Below are 23907 nucleotides of genomic sequence, written 5' to 3' on the forward strand. Positions count from 1 at the left end.
AGCACTAGTGACCAGCTAAGTCCGAGGACCAGCTCATTAAGGAGCACTAGTGACCAGCTAAGTCCCAGGACCAGCTCATTAAGGAGCACTAGTGACCAGCTAAGTCCGAGGACCAGCTCATTAAGGAGCACTAGTGACCAGCTAAGTCCCAGGACCAGCTAAGTCCCAGGACCAGCTAAGTCCCAGGACCAGCTAAGTCCCAGAACCAGCTAAGTCCCAGGACCAGCTAAGTCCCAGGACCAGCTAAGTCCCAGGACCAGCTCATTAAGGAGCACTAGTGACCAGCTAAGTCCCGAGGACCAGCTCATTAAGGAGCACTAGTGACCAAATAAGTCCGAATTAAGTCCGCTGTTAAGTCCAGCAACAGAAAACAGCGGAGACTATAAGAACCAGTATAATTATTAAGGTGCAGGCATGAGCGCATGCCTCACATGACTGCCGCTTGCCTTCTCCCAGAGACGAATTGAAGTTGACGGCTTCTGTTGTACGGCTGGTGCTGAGGTGGATTAAAAGCTCTCAACATTTTCGTGGGTCCTTCAGACGTGTTCGCCCACCGCATACTGATGAGCAGCAGCTACCGCCGCGCTCAACGTGCTCGTAGAACGCTGCTCGCTTCTTATTTTTCATCCGTCACACGTTATTAAGCTGCAAACGTGATTAGTGATTTATATCGTATCTCTTAAGTGATGATTTGAATGACTCGCTTTGTATATGTTTACCTCGTACAGTATACACCACCGTTGGCTTTGAGAGAAATTTGGCGAAATCTTCACGTCACTTATTTCTGATCCGAGGACTCTGATGCTACGCAAAAACCAGGCGTCACGTGGCACGTGACGGACGTTACGTGCACGTCGTGCTGCTGTGTTGTGTGGCGATACATGCACGTCGTGCTGCTGTGTTGTGTGGCGATACATGCACGTCGTGCTGCTGTGTTGTGTGGCGATACATGCACGTCGTGCTGCTGTGTTGTGTGGCGATACATGCACGTCGTGTCAGGGCTAGCTGCCTGCCGCCCGGCGTTCTCATTTGAATTGCCGATCCTGAGCTTGACTGCGGGCGATGCTATCAGCTGACCCGGCCGATGCAGTCGCTGCCGCAGTGCTGGCAGCGACTGTACTGATGGCCTAGCGCTGGCACCTCAGCCTCTTAAAGCGTGTAATATACGTAATACTCCCCTTTAATTCACTTGCGTGTCTGACTGTCTAACTTGCCGATCCTGACTCTCGAACATAATTCGCTGATAGTTCACCATAGGTACATATACTGTAGGTACGTACTTTGCTCGTAGTGTCCAACCGTAAATATAAATCCGCCGAAGTAAGTTTCAGCTGTAACTATTTGTACGTGTTGAATGAGCTCGGTGTATTCAAGAAGGAATGGAGAATAAGAGCAATGTCGGTCAAAAACATGGTTAGTCAATAGACGGATTCAGTCACATGACTGCGTTTTCCTGTGACTGAAATTTCATAGAGAAGGTTAGTCGTACTACTATCAAAACTGTTTAATGATGTCTGTGGAGAAATTCAATGTGCTGCTGGATAAGCTTAACTATTTTATAGCAAAAAGATATAATCATAAAATATCATAATAATCAAAATATAAATTTCTAATTTGCATAATCCGGGCTCCTGAATACTCAACACTTTGAGATCGCGTACGAGTTGCTTCTTTTCAATTTCAGTGCCGTATATCTGAGAACCTCAAACCATGGTTCCGTTGAATTGCGTGTTGTTCATTTGGGTGCAGTCATATATTGCAGACAGGTCTCCTCACGAATCGCTGTCTGTGTCTTGTTATCAGCACCCTGTTGTCCGCAATAGACGATTTCGTAGCATGGCTCACTGCCACATCTATATGTCGGCGATATGAATGAGGAAGAGGTCAAGAGGATCGGGCCAAACACTGTCTTTAGGGCTACCGTACCGGTACCCCACTTTTTATCTTTGTCCTGCTGATTTTGAGCTTCCAACAACGACAGCTTGTATTCTGCCAGTCAAGAAGTTGTAAATACACGTCAATAACTCTCCTACCCTCTGTAGTCGTGATTTTCTGCATGAAGACCATACCAGCGTCAGCTTCATTAAAAGTTTCCACAAAGTTCAAAAACAACACGTCGACGCCAGCCCTCCTCTCTAATATTGGTAATGGTTTTAAAACAACTGTACCTCAGTAGAAATTTCTTCAGTTTTTATTTAAATGAGGTTCAAGGATCAAATTTGAAGTCAACTTCGTTTCTGGCTATTAATTGAACGGTGAAATTGAAATTTGATTTGATCCTTGAACCTCGTTTAAATAAAATCTGAAGAAATTTCTACTGAGCTACAGTTGTTTTATAACCATTACCAATACTAATTTGAATAGAATTTGGTGGCAATTCTCTAGTAACTGGGGACAAGCAGGAGCGATTTCGTCTAAAATCCTCTTGTCTTCTGTCAAAAAGCTCTCAAAAGCTCCACGTACTGTATACCAGCCTCTTGGCCTCCTTACTGTACCTCCTTCTCTTACACTTTGATTGCCTGTAGTTTTAGGTTTTGTCTCTTGCACCCCCTTGGCAGATTGAAATTATTAGCCCCCTATAACTCAGTGGTTCCCAAACTTTATCATGCTGGCGCCCCCTTTGGCTTCCCAGTGAATCCCTATAGCACCCCCCCCCCGACAGACACATATAAAAACAAACGCGTTTACTTGATCTATTATGGAGAAAATGGAAAAATTTTCTCACACAGTAATCACGCTATGCTATGCAGCAACAACTCTCAGTGGTCACGCATTACAGCATACGTATACAACAGCATACATATACAAGAGCATACATATATAATAGGAAACGTATATTAACCCTTAATGTATACAACATCATACATATATAATAGGATACGTATATTAACCCTAAATGTATACAACATCATACATATATAATAGGATACGTATATTAACCCTTAACCTTAACCCTTATTAACCCTGAATATTTGTGTCCCTCAGAAGAGACTGCAGAAGGAACTCATGTCGCTCCTGAAGGAGCCGCCGCCGGGCATGACGCTGGACGTGGATGCCGAGGACACGAAACTTACTGAGTGAGTCATGACGATGAGTGAGTCATGACGATGAGTGAGTCATGACGATGAGTGAGTCATGACGATGAGTGAGTCATGATCTCTTATACACATCTAGATGTGTATAAGAGACAGATGTGGGCCTGGGTACCTATGATGTGAGCCTGGGTACCTATGATGTGAGCCTGGGTACCTATGATGTGAGCCTGGGTACCTATGATGTAGGCCGTGGTGACTTTAGTACTCGATGTCCACAGCTCATTTATACGAAACTACTTACATGAGCGAGCCTCCGCTCACCGGTAAACCTCATACTCAATGTTAATTCATATGCAACTGTAGACATATTTTTTATTATTACAGTAAATGATTTTTCGTTAATTAAATGCAGTAGTAAGCTGGCTAACTACTCTCACCCGTTGGCGGTCGGCAGGTTGGCCACGATGTCGAGAAGACGTGCAATGTAGTAGCTCTCGAGGCCGGAGTAAGTCGTGATGTTCTGCTGCACCATGAACTCCGAAATGCTTGGGCTGCTAATCCTAGAATAAAAAGCACACATAATTTCTCGATTTTCACTTGTATTGTTCAGATAATATTTTGCGACTTGCGCTCACTTTTTTTGAGAACGAGAAACATGAACAAAAATTAGTTTTGTTCTGTACTATAATAAACTTTTTAGTCCATCATTATTCCGAAACTATTCATTTTCAGTCTTGGATAAAATATAGCTCAGACGAGTCCCCAAGTTCAGAATGATAATCCTGTTGACTGCATGGGAACGCAGACAAGACTCCGTATGCCCACCAGCAGGCGAAGGGCACCTCGTCGCCGCCGAGGTGCAGGTAGTGGTCAGGGAAGCGACTCGTCACCTCCGTGAACAACGCCTTCAGGAAGTCGTAGGTCGTCTCCTTCGACGGGTCGATGGGGCCGTACAAGCCGTTCGGGGACCCGCTGTATTGAAACATTCAGCTATTATGCTGTTTAAATTGCTCGAGTTGTAGGATCTTACTTCAAGTTTCCTTTCATTTTCGTCAACTTTCTCATCGGCATAAAGGAAATGAATAATGCGTCATAAAAAAATGGCACATAATCTTTTCTCAATATTTTTCCTAATCGACGAAAGAAGCATTCCAGATCATTTTTCATTTTTACTATCATAATAATAGTTGAGGTTTTCACAACATTGCCATATAGTTTCTCATTTTTCTCAACGCGAGTCTATTCCGAGGACAGTACACCGATGAGCAACATTACGCATCACGACTTATTTGGATCTTACTTAGTGTAGCATTCAGTGAGGAGGTCAGGCTGGCCATCTCCCCAGCTGCGCGTGTGGCCTGTCACGTTAGGTCAGACAAAAGAAAGCGGTTCAGTATTATTCATTCTAATCATTTATCGATCGCGCATTTCTCCCTGAATAAACTCAGCTTTCAGCTTGCGCATGCATAACATGAGCAAAAACATTCAACGGCTGTCGTACGATCTAGTACATCTGGGGAGAACGAACCTAAACAGATTATTAAGTATTTTTGTGCAACGCTACTTCATGGAATCTGTGTAGGCCCAGAAGTCGGCGCCTCTTAATTACTACCTCACCTGGAGTATCGAACTCTGGAATGACTCGAATGCCGCGGTCTGTTGCATATGAGACGATGTCAGCAATGTCGGCTGAGGTGTAGACTCTGTTGCTGTCCCACGCACCCATGGTGCTGAAAATGCGGTAACGATCCGTTCAAAACAATGAGGTGTCATTTAAATTTTATTATGGTGGTAAAATATAATTATCAGCCTTTCCCATCGTAGGGTATTAATCATAATATTACGAACAGCAACCAATGCTCGATCATTACCATATATATAGTAATTATTTGCATTACTGTCGTCCCTAAACGATACGGTTGAACTAAACACTACAAAATGTCGCGTGTACTCCTTCAACCCTCTAGGAGCATTCTCAAGTTCGTTATTTGTCTGCTCTCAATTTAATTAAAATGTATTTTATTAACTTGAGTTTTTTGTGTTCTTGGCTATTCTGACTTTAACCTTTTACCCACTAAGTTTACCTCTGAAGGAATTTTCGGACTTTGAAGTGCCTTATCAGCCTGCCAAATTTTATTCTCACTTTTTACATGTGCTTAATACCGCACAATATTTTTAAACATTTTAAGCAAGAAAGAGGTCACGCCGCGCAGTTAGTGTAAAGTGCGCCGAACCCTGAATGATGAGCTGAGTTCATGGCTGGCACATGACCAGTTGATTTGTTTTAATTCAAAATGCTACATTTAATGAATCAAATTATCATAATCATGCCAGTGCAAGCCTGCGTCTGATTTAATAATACCAATTTTTGTTATTTACCGCAGTTTTTATACACTGAAACATTTTTGTCGTGATCGCAATGCAAGTTTTATTTGATCTTCCACAGCGATCACCTGAGATCGGGGTAGACGTCGCTGACGTAGGGGAAGCTCTGATCGTCAACGATGTGCCAGTGCAAGACGTTGTATTTGTTCATACTCATGAGATCGAGCATTTCTTTTATTTTGTTCATGGGCAGGAAATGACGAGCTGTGTCGATCATGAAACCTCTGAAACAAGGATGATTAAACATAACATTGAAGTTCATTCTTACTCAAGCGCAGCATTTTCGATTATAAATGCCCTTGTCTCCCATCACAGCAAATTTGGTTCAAACCTGTGCACAACCTTGAAGTTCATTCTCACATAAGTACAGCATTTTAGATCATAAATGCTCCTGTCCCCCATCACAGCACACATGGTTCAAACCTGTGCACAACCTTGAAGTTCATTCTCACATAAGTACAGCATTTTAGATCATAAATGCTCCTCTCTCCCATCACAGCACACATGGTTCAAACCTGTGCACAACCTTGAAGTTCATTCTCACATAAGTACAGCATTTTAGATCATAAATGCTCCTGTCCCCCATCACAGCACACATGGTTCAAACCTGTGAGAAAAGCGCGGGAAGTCCATGATCTGCGTGGCGTACACGAAGTAGGTGCCGTCGCCAGCGGGGATGAGGAGCTGAGATAAGGACTCGAGACCTCGCAGGATGCCCCATACGCTCACCGCTACGATGCTGCCCACGCCAGGCTCGTCAGGACTGTCTATCTGTACCAGCGGTGTCAAAATTTTTCCAATTTTACAACACTTCTCTTTAAGTTCACTTCTTGTTTGTCTGTCTGTCTGTCTGTCTGTCTGTCTGCTACAAATCTTATAATCAAAATTTGACACACTTCTACTTATCCTGTCGATCCGAAATTTTGCACACTTGTGTAAACTTGGAGACAGTGCATGAATCAAATGTCAAAATAAATGATTTTAAAAATTAAAAAAAATTTCAATATTAAAAAAAATGAAAAAATAATTTTGTCAGCTACAAATCTTATAACTGATATTTGACACACTTTTACCTGTCTAATGGATCTGAAATTTTGCACACTTGTGTGAAGTCAGAGGCAATGCATGAATCAATTAATATAATAAAAAAATTTGAAAAAAATTATATATAAAAAAATTTATATATTAAAAAATTTATATATTAAAAAATTTAAAAATATATTTTTTTATTATTCGAAAATTAAATGAAAAATTCATTGTACATCTGTAAGATTGGAGACACTGGATTCTTTGGAAGTGTTGTCTTTAAAAAAAGTAATTTTTAAACGTAGATTATTAACTGTTTAACTCGTTAATGTTTGGATGCTCGTTTCGCATTCTCACGTAAAATATTTTAATCTCTTTATTTTTATTTAGCCTGTAAACGCTGAACATTTAGCGTTTATAATCGCTAAACTCAACATGGCGCAAAGTCTGCAGTTTATACAGTTTCTCTTGAAAGTGTTATTACGTTAAGCCTCTATCAATCGTTGATGGGGAAATTGTGAATAATTTGTGCAAAGAACATGAATATTTTATGCTCAAATCTACAAGCACCACACTACTTAGGAGCACAATAAGAACCCGTTAAGATGTGTCTACCGTCTCGTAAATGTAGCTTAAAGAAGTGTGACCATTCATTTCTGAAGATGAGTTGCTAGCCTAACCCGCAATTCTTATGACCTCCTTTGAATCTTATTGTTCAACAAAATGTATAAATTCCAAGAAATTGAAAGCATGTATCGCGGCTCGTAGTTATAGAACTTGACTCTGGCGAGTTACCACCTTTATTTCATAATGCTCGTCCATGTGAAGGTAAGGCGCGCCTTCGCAAGCCGCCATGAGACGAATCTGGAAGCTGGTGAGAGCCTTGCCGCTCACCCTGCCAGCATGGCGAGCCGTCGATAGCTGCTGAAAAACCCATTTGAAGAGGTTATCTCTTATCCAGTTTGATCAAATTGCACATGAATTGATAATCTCAAATACCAGTAATTATCAAGAGCAGCGCTGGGTTAAGCTGCTGGCACTATTTATATAGTTGGAGTTCCTCAAGCGCATATCCACAATACCTATCATATTGAAATATTAAGCGGAACTCAATCTTATTATTTGCGTTAATTCAAAATAGCTTCTGTGATGCCTTCAGTAAGGCATCGCATAATATACCTAAGATTATAATTGAAGTATACTTTATTGTTTACATTGTCCTGTCAACTTAGGTTTGATTGAAGGTGGGCACTTCAGGAGCAAAGCAATTTATCAAAATTATTTAATTAGCATCTATGATATAGCATGTAGGATGATAGTATGCTGGATGAATGTTCTGCCCCGAGTGATGATCTTATAGGCAATCATGGCTAATGAATAAAATAATCCTGGGTACTATCTACAGTAAGCAACGCCGTGGTGTACATGCTGTTATGTAATACTCTTAATGAGACAAATTATTCAATTAATAACTCACCGTGCTGTATTATCTAATAACCTTAATTTCATATATCTTCTCGAGGCCCGCCTACCTTGTTAGCGGGAAACATGATGGCCAGGTAGCGATCCAGCGCCCGCTGCAGCAGGGGGCAGGTTTCGTCAGTCACTGTAAAGCTGCACGGCAAATAACTTGCTTCATTTGTTGCTGGTAAACCTAATGTGTAGCATTCAGTTGCAGCAACTAAGGTGCTCACCACGAAAAAACTTCAGGTGATTCATTTTTATTACTTCACAGGGAAAGTTCTTAGTCACACTGGTGATAATAGGACAAGGATGTGAGCTCATGAGGCCGTCTGGATAAACGAGCTCAACAATCTCTTCAGCAACACTCGGCCAGAGGAAAGTGCACAATGTTAACTATTTATTGTCAATTTTGCTTAATACTAAATTTGTTTGGTTCTTAAAATATTGCCGGCAAATATTTTTTAAATTTTAAATATAACAAGTTGAAGAAGATTAAGCAGTAATATTACTGACGTGAATTGGTCTGGTGAGATGGAGAGTGTTGAGGTCTGCGACACGTGCATCTGAGGCTTGGGCCACACTTGCCCTACAGTGGGCACGATGTATGGATGGCCGCCAGACAGCACCTCACGTATAACGTGCACCAGCATGCACACCAACACAGCTCTGCTCCACGACTTCATTGCTAACAAATGTGCTCCCTAAACTGCAACTGCTAACTCAAGCGACGTCGTTAAAATCAGACAAATAATTCTGTTCATTAATGAGTTGAAATTGTTGAGTGTACACAATATGCGTCAAAGAATCAGATAAAATTTATATTCTTACTGTTTACTCATAACTTCATTGATTTTTTTTAGAGTGAAAAGATTTTTTATTCGGAAATTTTAATATTTACGATCGAATTGAATGAACTATTGTTCAGTCTTAAAATGCCTAGCAAACTACGGACCAGACAATAAGTCTAGCAGCTATCTCAATCAATCGTCAGCTATGGACAGACCGGGTTCCAAAGGCCGGGTCCCTTGCGAATCAAGTCACGAAAAGTTCAAGAATCGGCAACAGGCCATGGGCCTATTTCTTCAACGCCGCCACTTCTATTGCAGAATCTTGAAACGAGTCCTAAAAGAACCATGAGCAGCATTCGCAGTTTCATTTTAGGTATTTTTATTTTCCAATACTGCAGTCTGACTGGAGTTTAGCAAATTGGCTTCACAATACCAAAAATTTACTCCTAAATCTCCATTTGCACTCACGAAAAGTATACAAGTTTGATTTATTAAATTCCCACACATTCGTTCGTTCGAAACACCCAGCAACAGTTATATGGCTTAGAACAACGTACTTGTGTGTCGCACAGACCACTCAAGTAAAGAACTGCACGCCGAGCGATTTCGGGCCGACATGATACACAGTTAGATAACGTCACCTCTAATAGCCGCCTTGTAAACGTGATAGGTGCTAGCGAACATTATGAATTGCTTTAATAATGAGCATGTTAATACCCTCGCTGTTGATGCCTGCGGCAGAAATGTCGCAATTGAACAATTTTCGCTTTGCCTTTCCTTCCGATGCCGTTGACTGCAAACTTCTGGATCGGCACGCGATCTTTTTTGCACGCTGAAGTAAAAAAATCAATATTTTATGCACGATAAAGTATAAAAATCATTCCTGTTTTTCAACTTCACTTAAACCGCAAATCGTGCTAATTCTGTTTCTTGTTCTGCATGAATATGAATGGCTTAGACTGAAAACAACATTTCGTAATAGCCTCTATTGTTTCTAAATCATGTTTGAATATTACTACGCATTGCAAGTGAACCGAATTAAACGTATTTTATGACACGTTAATCTGTGCCAACTTCACTTTACCTATTAATGATGGCAAAATAAATCTATCATATGCCGATAAATTAACACATTTCTGCCTAGCTTTATTGCTACTGCAGTTCCTACCACCGAGCATATATGCGACAAGAGTTACTGTGTGGCGACCATATCTTGTGTACCGCATTTCTGCTATCATGTCTTATCACGAATAGTCAAGTGCTCGTACAATCTCCTCTCATGAAAGCCCTGGGCTTATCAATGTGGTTGTTTCTTCTGCTTTATTATTTCAGTTCAATTTTTTCCTTATTAGAAAACTCAGAAACGGAAACTAATTCGCAAGTAAAAGTCGATTTGTTTTTGAAATCTGGCAAATGAATTACATTACGCGGGTAATTTGTACCTCAACGAAATTCTAAAAACTTAATAGCGAAGAAAAGTTTTTAGTGAATTTGCGATTCAAGCAAACGAGTGATATTATTACTTAAATAAATTCTAAGTTTAATCCATGCAGGGTAATTTTCTGACTAACTTCTGCCATGAACAAGTCTCGGCAGCAGTTTTGTTATACATTTAACATGATCCGCAAGTAGCTCGGCACAAACATATCTAGATTGTCGAGTATTTGGGCTTTTATAACTAACATTTGCGTTATCGTAACTTAGATTTACGAGCGTCACGTCGTTACGAACATCTGGGAGCATTACAGCGTTGCCAATACATTCGAATACTCAATTATTGTTACGGGCACATTCGACTACAATAATGATTTCAAGTACAGCGAAAGGGTAAATAAAAAGTCACAATTTTGCAATTTTTATGCTTCCAGAATAGTTCCATCATATTATTTAGTAATTTTTCACGACAGTATTTTTCCATGCCATATAATATTTCGGTTCAAAGTTTAACACATTGACTCCGAAGTGGTACATATGCGTACCAAGAAGTGTATTTCTCCAGGACGTAGTGGTAAATAATTTAGGGTTGCCAGATAAATTAAAAAACTGCCAAGTCCGGGAACAAAAAAGGCCTTTAACTTTATATATACTAGTATATTTGTAGATTCCGGTGTAAAAATTTCATTCTTTCTTTGCAGTTTTGAAAATTTAATTAGGAAATACCCCTATCATAAATTTTAGTCAGCCGACGCAATTGAAAAAACTATATCGCTAAATTTGTCAGGAAAAAAGACCGTCTGGTGACCCTGTTTCATAATAGAACAAAAAATGAAATAATAGTACAAGATAAAGCAGTCGGAATCAACGTGTTAAGCTGCAGAATGACTGACTGCTTGTTTGAGGGAACGCTCGCTCTCGTAACTTTGTTACTCTGTAAAAGAATGCTAATGAATTATGGAAGAGTGCGTCTCCCAATAAAGGTTTGCCACATAGTGCGGCGAGTGAGTAAGAGATGCTGTATATTAAGACTTCAGCCTGCGCCGGCAGTGACTCGTCGGGAGTCGAGGCGTTATAAAAGTCCTTCAACTCGGTCAGGGCCCAGGGGCAGGAGGAGCTCAGGATTTGGATTATCGAGGATTTTGTACAATGAGGATCTATTGCATTAACGCCACGAACTGATGTTCAGTGGTTCATTTGTAATGAAAGAGTAGAGATGTATGTGAAATTCCCGAATTTATCGTAATTTATCAGTTTGTGAGCTGAGAAAGTGTCATCTGGTAGTTCCTTTTACGAAAAATATTTTGATGATATTCATAGGTTTGAAAAGCCAAAGCATTGATTCAGCTCATACATTTTGATGACGCGTTAAAATAAAATTCGATTGTTAGAGAGCTGAGTTTATTAAATCGTAACTATTTTAGATACATAAATATCAGCTTTCATTTTAATTCAATTGAACACAATAGCCAAATAGGATCGATTTGAATTTACTACAATTCAACTCGTCGCAATTTATCCCAGAGAGCTTATTTTTATCCCAGAGAGCTTATTATTTTGTTTTCGTTGAACAAAAATTTAAATGCATTGTTCAGCTTGCTGAATTGGAGAGGACATCTACTGCGAATTTTCGTTCGATCGATGAACAATTTGGCTCAAGACATTAAAACTGTACGTATATACTTCATCTAAGGTGTCGTCTAAGAAGGGGTTGTTGATGAACCACTCGGAGACGTGACCCTGTCAACTCTCGTAGCTTGATTTAGATGCAGCACCTAGAAAGACAGAAAGACGACCCAGAAGCAGGCAAGGCAAAGCAGAAGCAGGTCTTTTCACTCGTCAGAGTTGGTCTGCTGTTGAGTAGCTCGTCGCCTCTCCCTTGCACGGCAGTCCACTACACGCGATGCTTCATCCTGCAGCCGTTAAAATTATATTTTAACCAATCAATTGGGCTTGGGAAAAGGCTAACTCTTATATGATCTAGACCTGAAACAACGGAACAATTCTAAGTTGGCTGAAATTTTATTTGTGAGAAAAGGCGTCGTTCAAATTTCAAGTCGATTTTTTTTCAATTATGTCTGATGGGACTTTATTTTTTAGTGGCAAGTGACAAATTTAGTCTTGAATAATGATATCACGGTATTCTTTTTCATAAGAAATAAAAATATTATCGGCATTCATTCAAGTGAAATTCTAAAGAAACTCTTATACATTCTTCATTCGTTCATGTAAATGTGAACGGGCTTTTTAGATCGATGTTGCCAGATAACGAAGTCTGATTACGGCTGAGAAAGCAGCATCTGATTAAGGCAATTATGTACAAACAACATTCTTCTCATCCACAGAGTTACTTAAACCCAAGATATTTTGCAAGCTGTTTTCGAGAGTGCGTTCCGAGCTGTAGAGTGATATCGTATCTTTTGGTCTTTAATTAGGTCGGACGAAAATCTAATGTGATTTTTCCGGGTTACTACGAGTTTAAAATCGTATGAAAAATTTTATTTCTGGAGTGGTTCTTAAAATTTTTTTTTTTTGGTTTAAACAATATTTTTCACAGTGTAAAAATATTTTTAATCACGTAAACATTTTTCATCACTTTACGGTATTAATTTTTTTTTGTCATCGCGTGGCTGATGACGAATCGTACCGAATGACGTGATGACGAATCGTGACGAATCGTACCGTCACTGATGACGAATTTCTTTACCCTTTTATGATGAACATCATTTCTGCAGTTACTTCCAATCATCTGAATTGTGCTGAACATTGTACTAATGGCTAATTTTGTAATGTTTCTGAGATTCGTTAAAGATTCTCTATAGCATTATTGAAGTGACGAACGCAAGTACGGCATAACATAAGCTGTGAAATAATCTCTAGCAGCACTCACCTGTATGAGCTGAGTCATGAGAGCAGCGAGGGCCTCAGCGTCTGTCCCACATTGTCCCTGACTAGCATCGCTAATGTCGCCGTCCACAAGACCAGAGGCCACGTCCACTGCCGCCTCGTCTCTACGGAGCGCACCGTTCACTCTTGTGGCCCTGGCTTCTAGTTTAGCTGAGCCTTGTTCAGTTTCTTCATTCGGTTCTGTCTGCAAACTCAGTAGGGAATCGCTTTCTCCTGCGGTAGCTGAGCCTGTCCGCCGGTTTATGTTGTAAGAGATGCCGTCAGCTAATTTTTCTAGATGCTTGACGCGCTCAGGCGCGACATTACTCAAGTGCCCTGCAGCGCCCGCACCCACGATGCTGTTACCCAATAGAGAAGGCAACGGATGCGACCAGCGTTGGGGGAAGAATTGAAGCGCTGACAGCGAATCTGATCGCTTCCCTAAAGAGCCGCCTGCTCCCCATCCTCGGTTCCAATGTATCTTGGAAAATGTACAGCATGATTAGGCCATAAAATTAAAATAGATTATAGAGTAGTCATCGCGAACTGGTCTTGACTCGGGCTTTGTCTTTATAATATATAAAATATTAGGAATGATGATTTAGATTCTTAGGTGTTTCTAAATTTTTAATGATATGTATACAGGTGTATCTGCAGTTTATGTACGTAATTATGATTATGTATGGCCAGGATTTAGACAAGCACCAAAGTCATCTTGGAACAACGCAGACAGCATATATTGTGCGCCAGAGCAGCTCCTGGCTACCGATAAAATTAAATGAAGCAATTTTATAGCAATTTCACTACTGAGCATAGTAACATGGGCAGAGTTTTTCATTTGTTTTTATTCTGACAAGAAAACCCGCTTTGATCGTCGACCACATTGTTTATCAATGCTAATTGAAATTTCTTCATAATTTTTCATGGGATATTTTCCGACAGTAATTCCGTCGATCCTGCTCAAGCCATCGGCATGATGCCGTGGCCTGTTGCCTTTGCCTCGCCAAGTCAGCAAAGCTGAAAGTGTTTTCTTAAATCTTCGAACGCGATATCATTTTCTGACGATTTTTTTATCTAAATAGTGAAGTAACAAAATCTGTAGTACAATTTGCTAAAGAAGTATTTATAAAGACATCTTATAATGACCAATACGAGTATATAGAGTTATTCCTAGATGTTGTTAGATTCAAAGCTGATATTATTATAATATTAAAGGGGCGCTGAGTAATAATTACGTTGGTTTTCTATGTTGGAATAAAATGTGTAGCATCATTTAACGAGATATAGCAGCGCTAAAGAATGCGCTGAGATTGAGTGTGATATTAAAATTACATGTGGGAATAAGTACCAAATTTTACGATTTATAATATCAAAAAAGATTTAAACCCAGATTCCAAGTTATACCGCGCTCAACTTTGTGAAATGTTTGCAATTACTCGTATTTACTGAGAACCCTCGGGAATTCTTTATTTATCAAAATTAATATAAAATGTGGATTACAAGTGCAAACGATTAGCAAACTAAATTTACATTGAAGCATAAATCGTCAAATGAAAACTAATAAGAATGAAGTAAATATGGGGCAGACAAAACTATCTATTTTAAAATTTCGAAGGGATATGAACTGTTGGCGGCATTTAAACTAGGCTTTTGTTTAAAAATATACAGGAATTCCAAAATTCGCAGGTCAGAAACACCGGTTGTGGACTCCAAAACGTTTCCTTCATAAGAAATGGCCAATCTTCTGGCTGTTTTCTTTACCTTTAAATTCTTTATAAACTTGCGATTTAAGCCAGCAAGGGATCTTAATACTTAAAACGTAGTATATTGATTAATACCTGTGTCACTCATAGAAGAAAAATTAAAAAATAACATGCGAGGAAGCAAAGTTTGCGTCATACTTCAGCGTGTGATCTATTGAGTTGATAGAGACTATTTCGGAAAGTTCTCGACGAATCAACAATTAGCCACGTATTATGGGGCAATCTTTCTGTCGCGTGGGCGCCGCGTGTGTCGCACCTGCGAGTGTGTGAGCTGCAGCGCGCAAGCTGCGGCGACCAGCACGGCGAGGAAGCTGCGTACGAAGCTCATGCCTGCGCTCAATTTCCTGAGAGAGGAAAAGCGGAACTTTTAATCTAATAAATTATAAAATAATTGTCAATTCCCTAAACTGTAACAGTCGTTATTGTCACCCATGAGCCGGCCAATTAGAGCGCTGCTGAGGAAGAAGGACATATATGCCACAATGCTCGCATTAGTCGAGTGCTATACAAGTTCTACTTCACATTTTATCCAATTCTGAGAATTTGATTATTCGGTCACATTAGATTCCATAAAAGCGGAGAATTATCAAACTAAGAGCAAGTTAGAAGATACACAGCAGTCAAGATTTTTAAATACTTAACAATGTAACCTTAAATCGTGAGCAGCTCACACCTGACCATGTTGGAATGCCTACAAATGGCAACAGTAAAAATTTTGGCTGTAAAATTGTTTATTGCTAATTATGACTAAGCCTCGAGTCAAGGGCTGTTAGGAAGGATGACGTGACTCTGGTCAGCTGATCAGTGTCAGCAAGCACCGGCGTCTGACGTTGAGGTCTCTAACTGACAGCTCTGCTGACTTATTACGTGTCATCTCTTCGCTAATGGCCATCAGCAGTCGGCCCTCAGAAGCAATGAGATAACACAATCCAGCAGAGGGGACTTCGAGAGAGAGAAGTTATAACGGAGCTCCTCAAGCCGACAGTGGCGGTCTCTTGATTCCACGTGTTCATCATTAAATTTGGAATTGTTTATGATGCTAGAATACCTCATGGCGAGCCGTTCTCTCAAAGGCAATGTGAGAAACAAAAAATTTTCGTTACTGAGGACATACGCGCCGTGTCGTCTCTACAAGCCCTAATGTGGGCTGCATGCGTTACTGAGGACATACAGGGTCCGCTATATTTATGGCAACGCATGTTTTTTGTTATTTCTCAATGAAACAAACAGGTGCACCGTTTTTTCATTGGGTGAGCTAGTAGCCAAGAATTACCTAAAAAATTCTCAGACATATTTATTCAATATGACCACCCTTATTTTTAAAGACGGCCTCCTATCTACGCGAGAAAGCTTCATAGGAGACACGCAGCATTTCTTGAGGGATCAAGTCCCATTCTCGTGTCAATTTAGACATCAAACTATCCAAAGAATCATGAGGTGTTCTGCAGACCCTACTCTCTAAAATAGCCCACACAGAAAAGTCGAGAGGATTCAAATCAGGGCTTCTTGAGGGCCATTCATTTTTGCTAATGAACGCTGGGATGTGACCCTGAATCCAGTTTTGGGATATGTTTGAGCCATGTGATGGGGCAGAGTCTTGTTGAAAACTCCATGGTGAGCCGTTGAAATGTTGACGGGCCCTAGGTAACAACACAGCTTCCAAAATGTCCGAAATGTATCGCTGACTGTTCAATTGCACTTCTGAGAGGACAAAAACGAATGGGGACCTTACAGTGGCGGTTACCGCAGCCCAAACCATCACGGACATGGGATTTTTACGTCGTGTTGCTGTTCTGGTTGCCACAGATCCATTTCGACTCCAAACTCTGTCATTTTGACGGCTAACGCTTTATTCAATGTCAAATTTGTTCTCGTCTCTGAACATCAAGTTGGGCAGCGTGCCATCCTAAATTAGATCCAGAATGTGCTGGCATCTTTCGAGCCTCGTTCGTCCATGACGGTCTGTTAGTTCATACCTTGTTTGCATCTTGAAAGGGGAGGTTTTGAGTTCATCTTTGAGGACTCTATAACGCATTGATGTCTGACGGACTCCTGCTCCTCCTGCAGCCAATTTTGTAGCTGAGCGACGAGGGTTTCGCCTCAACTTCTCCCTCGTGTTTTTGACCAATTGTTTTTTTTGGACACTTCGTTTCCTTCTTTCACCAGGTCGATTGCATGTTTCACCAGTTTCCTTGAATTTTTTTACCACCTTCCACACAGTTTCACGACGAATTTGTTGGAGTTTTTTTTACAATGACTGAATTACTCTCGCCCTTTCCCTGATGGATTACAATTGCATTTCTATCTAATGTCATAAGTAATAGTAAAAATAGAAACAAATTTATTTTATAGCAAACTCCGTTGCCATAAATATGGCGGACCCTGTACACGCCGTATCGTCTCTACAAGCCCTAATGTGGGCTGCGTGTTGGCTACTCAGATGGGCTTGCAATACGCACTTAAAACCTTATGCATAGAGAAGCAACTCTAACTTGAATGAGTTGGCCACATTTCAGGTTTTTACTTTCTAGTCAGATTAGTTTTAAAGTTTGGAAAATTCCGCACTTTTACCAGCGTTCACGTAGGCAAAGTACCGAACTGTGCAAACTGCAGATAAATTAATGGAAGATGCTGCACACTCTTGCGTTCAATATCATCATTTGAATGCATCATCCAATCGTTACCAAGAGCATACGAATAAAAGACTTAGCAGTTTATGTAGTTTTAGATTTATTGACAATAGCTGGAACCTTTAATGGTAATAGCAATGTTATTGAGTGGATAAATGAATTTTACACAGCACGTTGATTTCATAATCAATTGAATTAGTTGGAGTAAACCTCGCATTCACTTGGAAAAACAAAACATTGCTGCATGATAGTACTGAGTGTGTAAACAGTAAGTTGAATATACTCTTCTGTTTTTTGCAAAGTTCAGAGAATTTTCTGATATTTCCTATAGTGATACATTTTTAGTTGAAATAACATTCACGGGTTTAGCAATATTGTTTAATTGCAATTTTTATTTCACAAATCATTGCTGTGCGAGCCCTGAGTATGAAACTATGTCGTAATTAGCACCTAGAACTTGCTCGTGATCTACGCGAACCTCGCTTGTTAAAAGCGTTATATTATGGTTTTAAAACCATAAAAATTAACAACTTGGGGACTGCAGTCAAATAGAAAGGCTACGTAAGTAATGAAGGTTACAGTGGCTTAACAGAATCAGGGCTATTGTTTGATATCTACTGTAATATAATGGCCTTTTTATTGATATCCCCATCATTGCCCAGGTTTTCAAAGAGCTGAGTTATGATTGAGGCAGCATGAAGCTCCTGGACTGAACGTGGAAGAGCTAGCGCGCGTGAGCGAAGCTCGCTTACCTGACGTGACGCTCCCGCTGCTAACAGTGACGTGGCGGCCACAACTCCGCGGTTTATGTACGCCGGCGTTCGATGCGCAACTCCTACGTTACATTGCCATCTTTAGGATCAGCGAGTGCCGCGGGTTTAATTTTCTTACAAATAAGATTTTTATTAGCTGGCATAAGTTAGAAAGTGTGTAAATTTTTCTAGTGGATGACGAAAATGCTAGTCCTGAGTCATGGGAGTAATTGCTGCCATGTTGCGATTGATAACTCATATATGAATTGATACGGTAACTTAAATTTGTGAGTTCAAATCCTAACTAATGAAATTTAAGTTAATAACTGAATAATTCTTTAAGTTTGGATGCAGATATTGTAGCAGGTGACCTTGTTATTTGCTCGTTTTTCTTTCATCTCAAAAATAAATTCCGTAAAGTCTGCGAGCTCTTTGTCTACGGCCCATGAATAATGGAACTGAAGTCTAGCATGTCAACCTTGGCATGACGTGCAAGACGAAGTCTAGCATGTCAACCTTGGCATGACGTGCAAGACGAAGTCTGGCATGTCAAGCTTGACATGACGTGCAAGACGAAGTTTAGCATGTCAAGCTTGACATGACGTGCAAGACGAAGTTTAGCATGTCAAACTTGGCATGACGTGCAAGACGAAGTCTAGCATGTCAAGCTTGACATGACGTGCAAGACGAAGTTTAGCATGTCAAACTTGGCATGACTTGCTAGACGAAGTCTAGCATTTCAAACTTGGCATGACGTGCGTGAGTGACGATAAGTTTGAACGTGTGGACGGGACGTGTGGACGGGACGTGTGGACGGGACGTATGGACGGGACGTGTGGACGGGACGTGTGGACTCCAGAAACACATACTGTGAGGCGCTATTAAATTGCCCGCCACGGCGCAGCCTCGCAGCAGCGACAGGTTGTTCTTCATTACTGGGTTGAATTCATCGATCTTTACCGACTGAATATCACAAGCGACTTGTAATTGCCGTCTTTGAGGTAGGACGATTGTACGCTCGTCGGTTTCTGCCATGGGTATCAAGTGGTATTTAGGAATAATTAGGAAATTTCCATGTTCATGAGTGAGGGACCTAATTTATCTACTTCAATTGAAATCAACCCTGACCAGCTGGCATGATTACCACAAGGCTCATCAGTGCAGTGCTGGGAAGCGTCATTCCAATTATAAAGTGTATATCTCATAATTTGTGAGGCAAATCTCTCAATTATTAAGTGTATATCTCACTTGAGGTTAAAAGATCGAGCTAACTCTGCTTGACACTCACTCAAATAACTATAGGTTTCATGAGCAGAAAGAATTAAGTCCTTTTTATTTGCGATTGTCATTGATGACTTTTTTCTCTGAAAATACTTACTTGTGTAAGAAATATCGTTATTTCATGCTACTAGAACTAAATTGTTGACGACCTGCTATCAAACTGTCGACATAGAAGTGACAGGAGAACTTTAAAACAGGTCTTCCTTGCGTCATTTTCATCATCATCTGCAACGCTGATCATCATGCGCCTCTAAAAATAGTCACAGAAAAAAATTCCAGGCGCTATCATTTGTTCTATCGGTTGCACGCGTGCGCTCTAAACGTTAAAACATTACTGTACCATCACTCAATTAAGTATTCAATCTTAAAAGTGTGATATAAAAGCTTATGAGAGATTATATGAAAATAGAGGGAAACCATTATCTCACTTTATGAAAGAATCTCAACACATCTTAGTAGGGTACTGGCTGTTACAGGTTCTATCATCAGTAATTCTAAATAATGCAAGCGAGTTCAATATAAAAATGTAGGCGAGATATTGAGACACGGAACCAATTAAGAGACACTCTGAAACGACAGCGGTGCCGATCTTCTTGTCCCGAGAGGTGAGTAATCCTCTGCGTTGGGATAATTAATGTTGTGTATTAAAAGGAATGGTGGAGGACGCGGTGTGGCTTCATTGGCAACGACAAGCTTTCGTTTGTTCCCTCAATTTGAGATGCATCTTGAAAACTCATGAAAACTTTCCAAAGTAATTTTTTTCAAAACTGTTTTTATTAAAGTGAGCATATATTGTTCATTTTGAGGCCAGCTCAGTAAAATTTGAAGATATAAATGCATCTCGGAATTATGGTATCATGTAATGCGAAGAATTTATTGATATCTCTACGAGCTCTCAACTTAACCACATAATGCCCCTCGTGCTTTTTTACTCAGTAAAATAGAACGCTCACCTCACAATGATATTAAAATGATTCTCATCATCTCGCTTAGTTTCACGAAAGAGTGAGAAAAATGTCAACAATGGCTGAGAAAACTGTCAACAATGACAGAGAAATCTGCCAACAGTGGCTGAAAAATCTGTCAACAATGGCTGAGAAATCTGTCAATACGTCTCATTTCTGGTAGGGTGACCACAGGTTCATATTTACAGAAGCCCTTCCTTTTTTGCTCCCACCTCTAAGCTTATTATTCATAATAGCAACATTGTGATTTGCTTGTGCCATTGCCCGTCGAGCTCCTGTTTCTTCAATTGCATCATCTTATGCGGTTCGCTGGTCGTTCATCTAGATTCGATTTCGATCTTCATAGTTCAGTGGCACGCGGGTGCCTGCTGTGTGAGGTGGTTAGACTACGTGCGCTCCGAGCTCCATGACAGAACCTAATGGCTATTTTTACTGATCATTATGAACGTTCAAGAAGGTTGATTATGCACAGTACTTTTTTGAAATTATAGTTTCCATTACAGGTTCCGTTAAATTGCAAACATCGTATTTGATCCATAAATGAACTGCAAGGGAGGAAAATTAGGCGATTTGATAACAGAATTTAGATGGTTTTACTTCGGTTTGCTTCTATAGGAAACTTTATCTGTTGTATAGAATTGGAAAGGCAATTGTATTTTATATTCCTTGCCTACTCTATACTTTAGCCTTTCTGTTGTCTTTTTGAACTGAAATAAGTCACGTCGAAAGTGTCATTAAATTAAAATCTACATCGATCCATTCCGTCTTACATTGAAAAATTCGGTGAAACAATTCAGGTGCCTAGGTGACTAGAGTTACAGAGAACATAGTCATACATTATTTGTTCTGGATAATAGTAAATTGAAGTATTATTTGAAATCAGAAGAAAATGAACGAAAAACAGAAAGCGAGTCGCCACTCGACTGATAACTTGGACAAGATGAATGTTGCTGCCTCCGAGAGAAGTGAGTAATGTTCAGCTTACTCTTCACAGCCCAACCCGATAAGTCATATCTTGTGTACGTATGTATTTACTTATCACGCACAGCAATGAGACTTTCGAAGGTTTAAATGCAATGCGACCTCATATGTATAGCTAGGAAATGTTCTTTCGCCATATCATCTGTAAAAAAATGCTAGCTCATGTTCTATTACCACATCGTCTGTATTGCTGGCTCATGTTCTATTACCACATCGTCTGTATTACTGGCTCATGTTCTATTACCACATCATCTGTTTTGCTGGCTCATGTTCTATTACCACATCATCTGTGTTGCTGGCTCATGTTCTATTACCACATCATCTGTGTTGCTGGCTCTGATACAGACGATGTGGTAATTGAACATGAGCCACTGGCTCATGTTCTATGACCACATCGTCTGTATTACTGGCTCATGTTCTATCACCACATCGTCTGTATTACTGGCTCATGTTCTATGACCACATCATCTGTATTGCTGGCTCACGTTTTATTACGTCATCGACACGTGGTTTGTGTTGCAATCATTTCATGATGCACCTGCTGGCAGCAATTGCTCTACTTGCGACATGCCGGGGCGGCAAGACCGCCCGAATGTCGCCACGCGCGCAGTGCCCACATGTGAACCCCACACACTTGTGGCTGCTTCATTCTCAGAGAAGCGTGCCTCAATTTGCGAATAACAATACCGCCTCGCCTGTCCTCTGTCCTCGTCTGAGTTTAGCCGCGAAGCTCGTCTGCAGCTGAACCACCAGATATGCAGCTGAACCACCAAAATGTCAGCAGCTGAACACAACTCGCCTGCTGCTGAGCTGTCAGCAGCTGAACACAAAACGATGACTCAGCACCTTAATTATTACATGGACCTCTTTACTTGTTTGTCACTTCGTGACTTTGAGAGGCTAACGTCGCTTCTTTATTGCCAGCTTCGGCGGGATGGACACGCGAGACTTCCGCCTCTTGTGGCTGATCAACTGTTTATGATTTGTAAAACTTTCGATAACTGAGACCTTCCACCTCTTTGGTGATGTTCATCTTGAGTGAGACAGCTAAATTGCTGAAGTGCTAGTTAACATGAGGTCGCTAAACTAAACTAAAGTTATTACATGAGCGGCGAAATATTTTCTACAGACAAAAATGGGATATTATTTTTACCTCCGAAATGAGGTGAAATTGAATCCTGTTTATTCAATAGAATAAACTAGATTCTATTTGTTCTATTTATTTTAACGAGCATGACCGTATATGTGCTTTTACTTTAGAAGTTGATAAAACATTTTTACAGCGATTACTGCCAACTTGTGGTGAGTACTACCGACGAGTGCCATATGAACGTTCACCTCACGTATACGTAATAAATGCGTTTGTTTATCTTGCAGGTCGGCAGTTGCGGTCAAGAGCCCTTGTGCTATATCTCGATATGGACCACAGAGACCATATTTTAGAATGCCTTGTTTACCCAGACGAGTTTAGTAGAACTGACCAATTATTATGTGTAGTATCAAGACTATAAAGCTGCCGGCTCGTACAGGCAAGAGCATACCGTAATTTGCTCTACGGGAGGTACATCTATTCATTCCGAGTTCTTATTGTGTTAAAACAAATATTGGGTGGGAGTTTATAAATACATACGTGCTATAAATAATCTTCCAGAGATTGTTCTACAATTTTGTTGCATCATTGCGTATGGATTTGGAAGTGAATGCGTGGTAGTCACAGAGAAAATGTATCGATTTTATTATTTTATTTTATTCGGTGAAATTTAATTTATTTAAGTTTATTTAATTCAGTGGAAGTTACAGCATTTATTGTTCGTAGTATCTTTATTTTAGACGTCGCATGAAGCAGTTCATTCATTTAAATAATCTCTTAATTATTTATGAATGTTTGCAGTGATTTTTTGTGTGAACACAACTACAGTTTTTCTGAAGTTTCATTTATGAATTTCCATCGTACAGCTCGGATAGAATTTTATGGAACTAAAGAAGCAAAAGTGACGTTTAATTATGCATTGGTTTCGCGCTATGCTTTCAACGCTCTGAGCGGGAGCAATTATTGTCAAATCAACGAGTTTTTAACCTGGATAAATTACGGAGATTTTGTGGGGGTTGCCAGCGTGCATTTTAGTTATTCATGTTATTGTATACACCGGCGGCAGCGTGTTATTGTGCATGTTATTGTATACACCGGCGTGTTGCTCATATTATTGTACACACCGGCGTGTTGTTGCTCGTGATATTGTGCACACCAGCGTGTTATTGCTTTATTAGAATAGAATAGAATAGAAGTGTCGGCACTGAAGAAATAGGCCCATGGCCTTTTGCCAATTCTTGAATTATTCGTGACTTGATTCACAAGGGATCCGGCCTTTGGAACCCGATCTTTCCATAGCTGACGATTGATTGAGATAGCTGCTGGACTTATTGCTGGGTCCGTAATTTGCTAGGCATTTTAAGACTGAACATATGCTCCTGCATAGCTTCGTCTAGTCTGTTTTTGAAGATGTTCATACTCGGAGC

The 23907-nt window shown here is 40.2% G+C and overlaps 4 protein-coding genes across 5 annotated transcripts in view; 2 read left to right on the forward strand and 2 right to left on the reverse strand.

Annotated features, from left to right (window-relative positions):
* The window catches only part of LOC125178160, a 6937-nt gene extending 3856 nt beyond the window's left edge, over positions 1 to 3081 (forward strand). Inside the window, exon 2 of the mRNA XM_047881286.1 lies at positions 2986 to 3081. Coding sequence (XP_047737242.1) covers positions 2986 to 3081 — 96 coding nt within the window. The remainder of the gene's footprint in view (positions 1 to 2985) is intronic.
* LOC108675868 (beta-hexosaminidase subunit beta) overlaps positions 1 to 8712 on the reverse strand; it is a 22191-nt gene extending 13479 nt beyond the window's left edge. The window contains exons 1-9 of one of the 2 annotated variants that reach the window (XM_018163915.2): positions 8424 to 8712; positions 7979 to 8060; positions 7245 to 7367; positions 6028 to 6191; positions 5489 to 5644; positions 4653 to 4765; positions 4336 to 4393; positions 3861 to 4007; positions 3473 to 3595 (exon numbers count right to left, since the gene is read on the reverse strand). In XM_018163915.2, coding sequence (XP_018019404.1) covers positions 3473 to 3595; positions 3861 to 4007; positions 4336 to 4393; positions 4653 to 4765; positions 5489 to 5644; positions 6028 to 6191; positions 7245 to 7367; positions 7979 to 8060; positions 8424 to 8593 — 1136 coding nt within the window. In that variant the 5' untranslated portion in view covers positions 8594 to 8712. Of the gene's footprint in view, positions 1 to 3472; positions 3596 to 3860; positions 4008 to 4335; positions 4394 to 4652; positions 4766 to 5488; positions 5645 to 6027; positions 6192 to 7244; positions 7371 to 7978; positions 8061 to 8423 lie in introns of both variants that reach the window. The other variant, XM_018163914.2, reaches the window with a different exon arrangement.
* Positions 8713 to 10940: 2228 nt separating this feature from the next.
* Positions 10941 to 18176, reverse strand: LOC108675865. Its single transcript, XM_018163912.2, has 4 exons — positions 18164 to 18176; positions 15038 to 15125; positions 13023 to 13499; positions 10941 to 12045 (listed from the first exon to the last, which is right to left on the reverse strand). Exons 2-4 carry the CDS (start codon positions 15107 to 15109, stop codon positions 11965 to 11967), a joined length of 630 nt encoding a protein of 209 aa, XP_018019401.1. The 5' UTR covers positions 15110 to 15125; positions 18164 to 18176; the 3' UTR covers positions 10941 to 11964.
* Positions 18177 to 20771: 2595 nt separating this feature from the next.
* LOC108675869 (ATP-sensitive inward rectifier potassium channel 1) overlaps positions 20772 to 23907 on the forward strand; it is a gene marked incomplete in the record, with an annotated part of 14213 nt that continues 11077 nt past the window's right edge. Inside the window, 1 exon segment of the mRNA XM_018163916.2 lies at positions 20772 to 21374. Within this exon segment, the coding sequence (XP_018019405.1) occupies positions 21299 to 21374 (76 nt within the window).

Source organism: Hyalella azteca, unplaced genomic scaffold, assembly GCF_000764305.2.
Source record: "Hyalella azteca isolate HAZT.00-mixed unplaced genomic scaffold, Hazt_2.0.2 contig7542, whole genome shotgun sequence".
NCBI lineage: Eukaryota > Metazoa > Arthropoda > Malacostraca > Amphipoda > Hyalellidae > Hyalella > Hyalella azteca.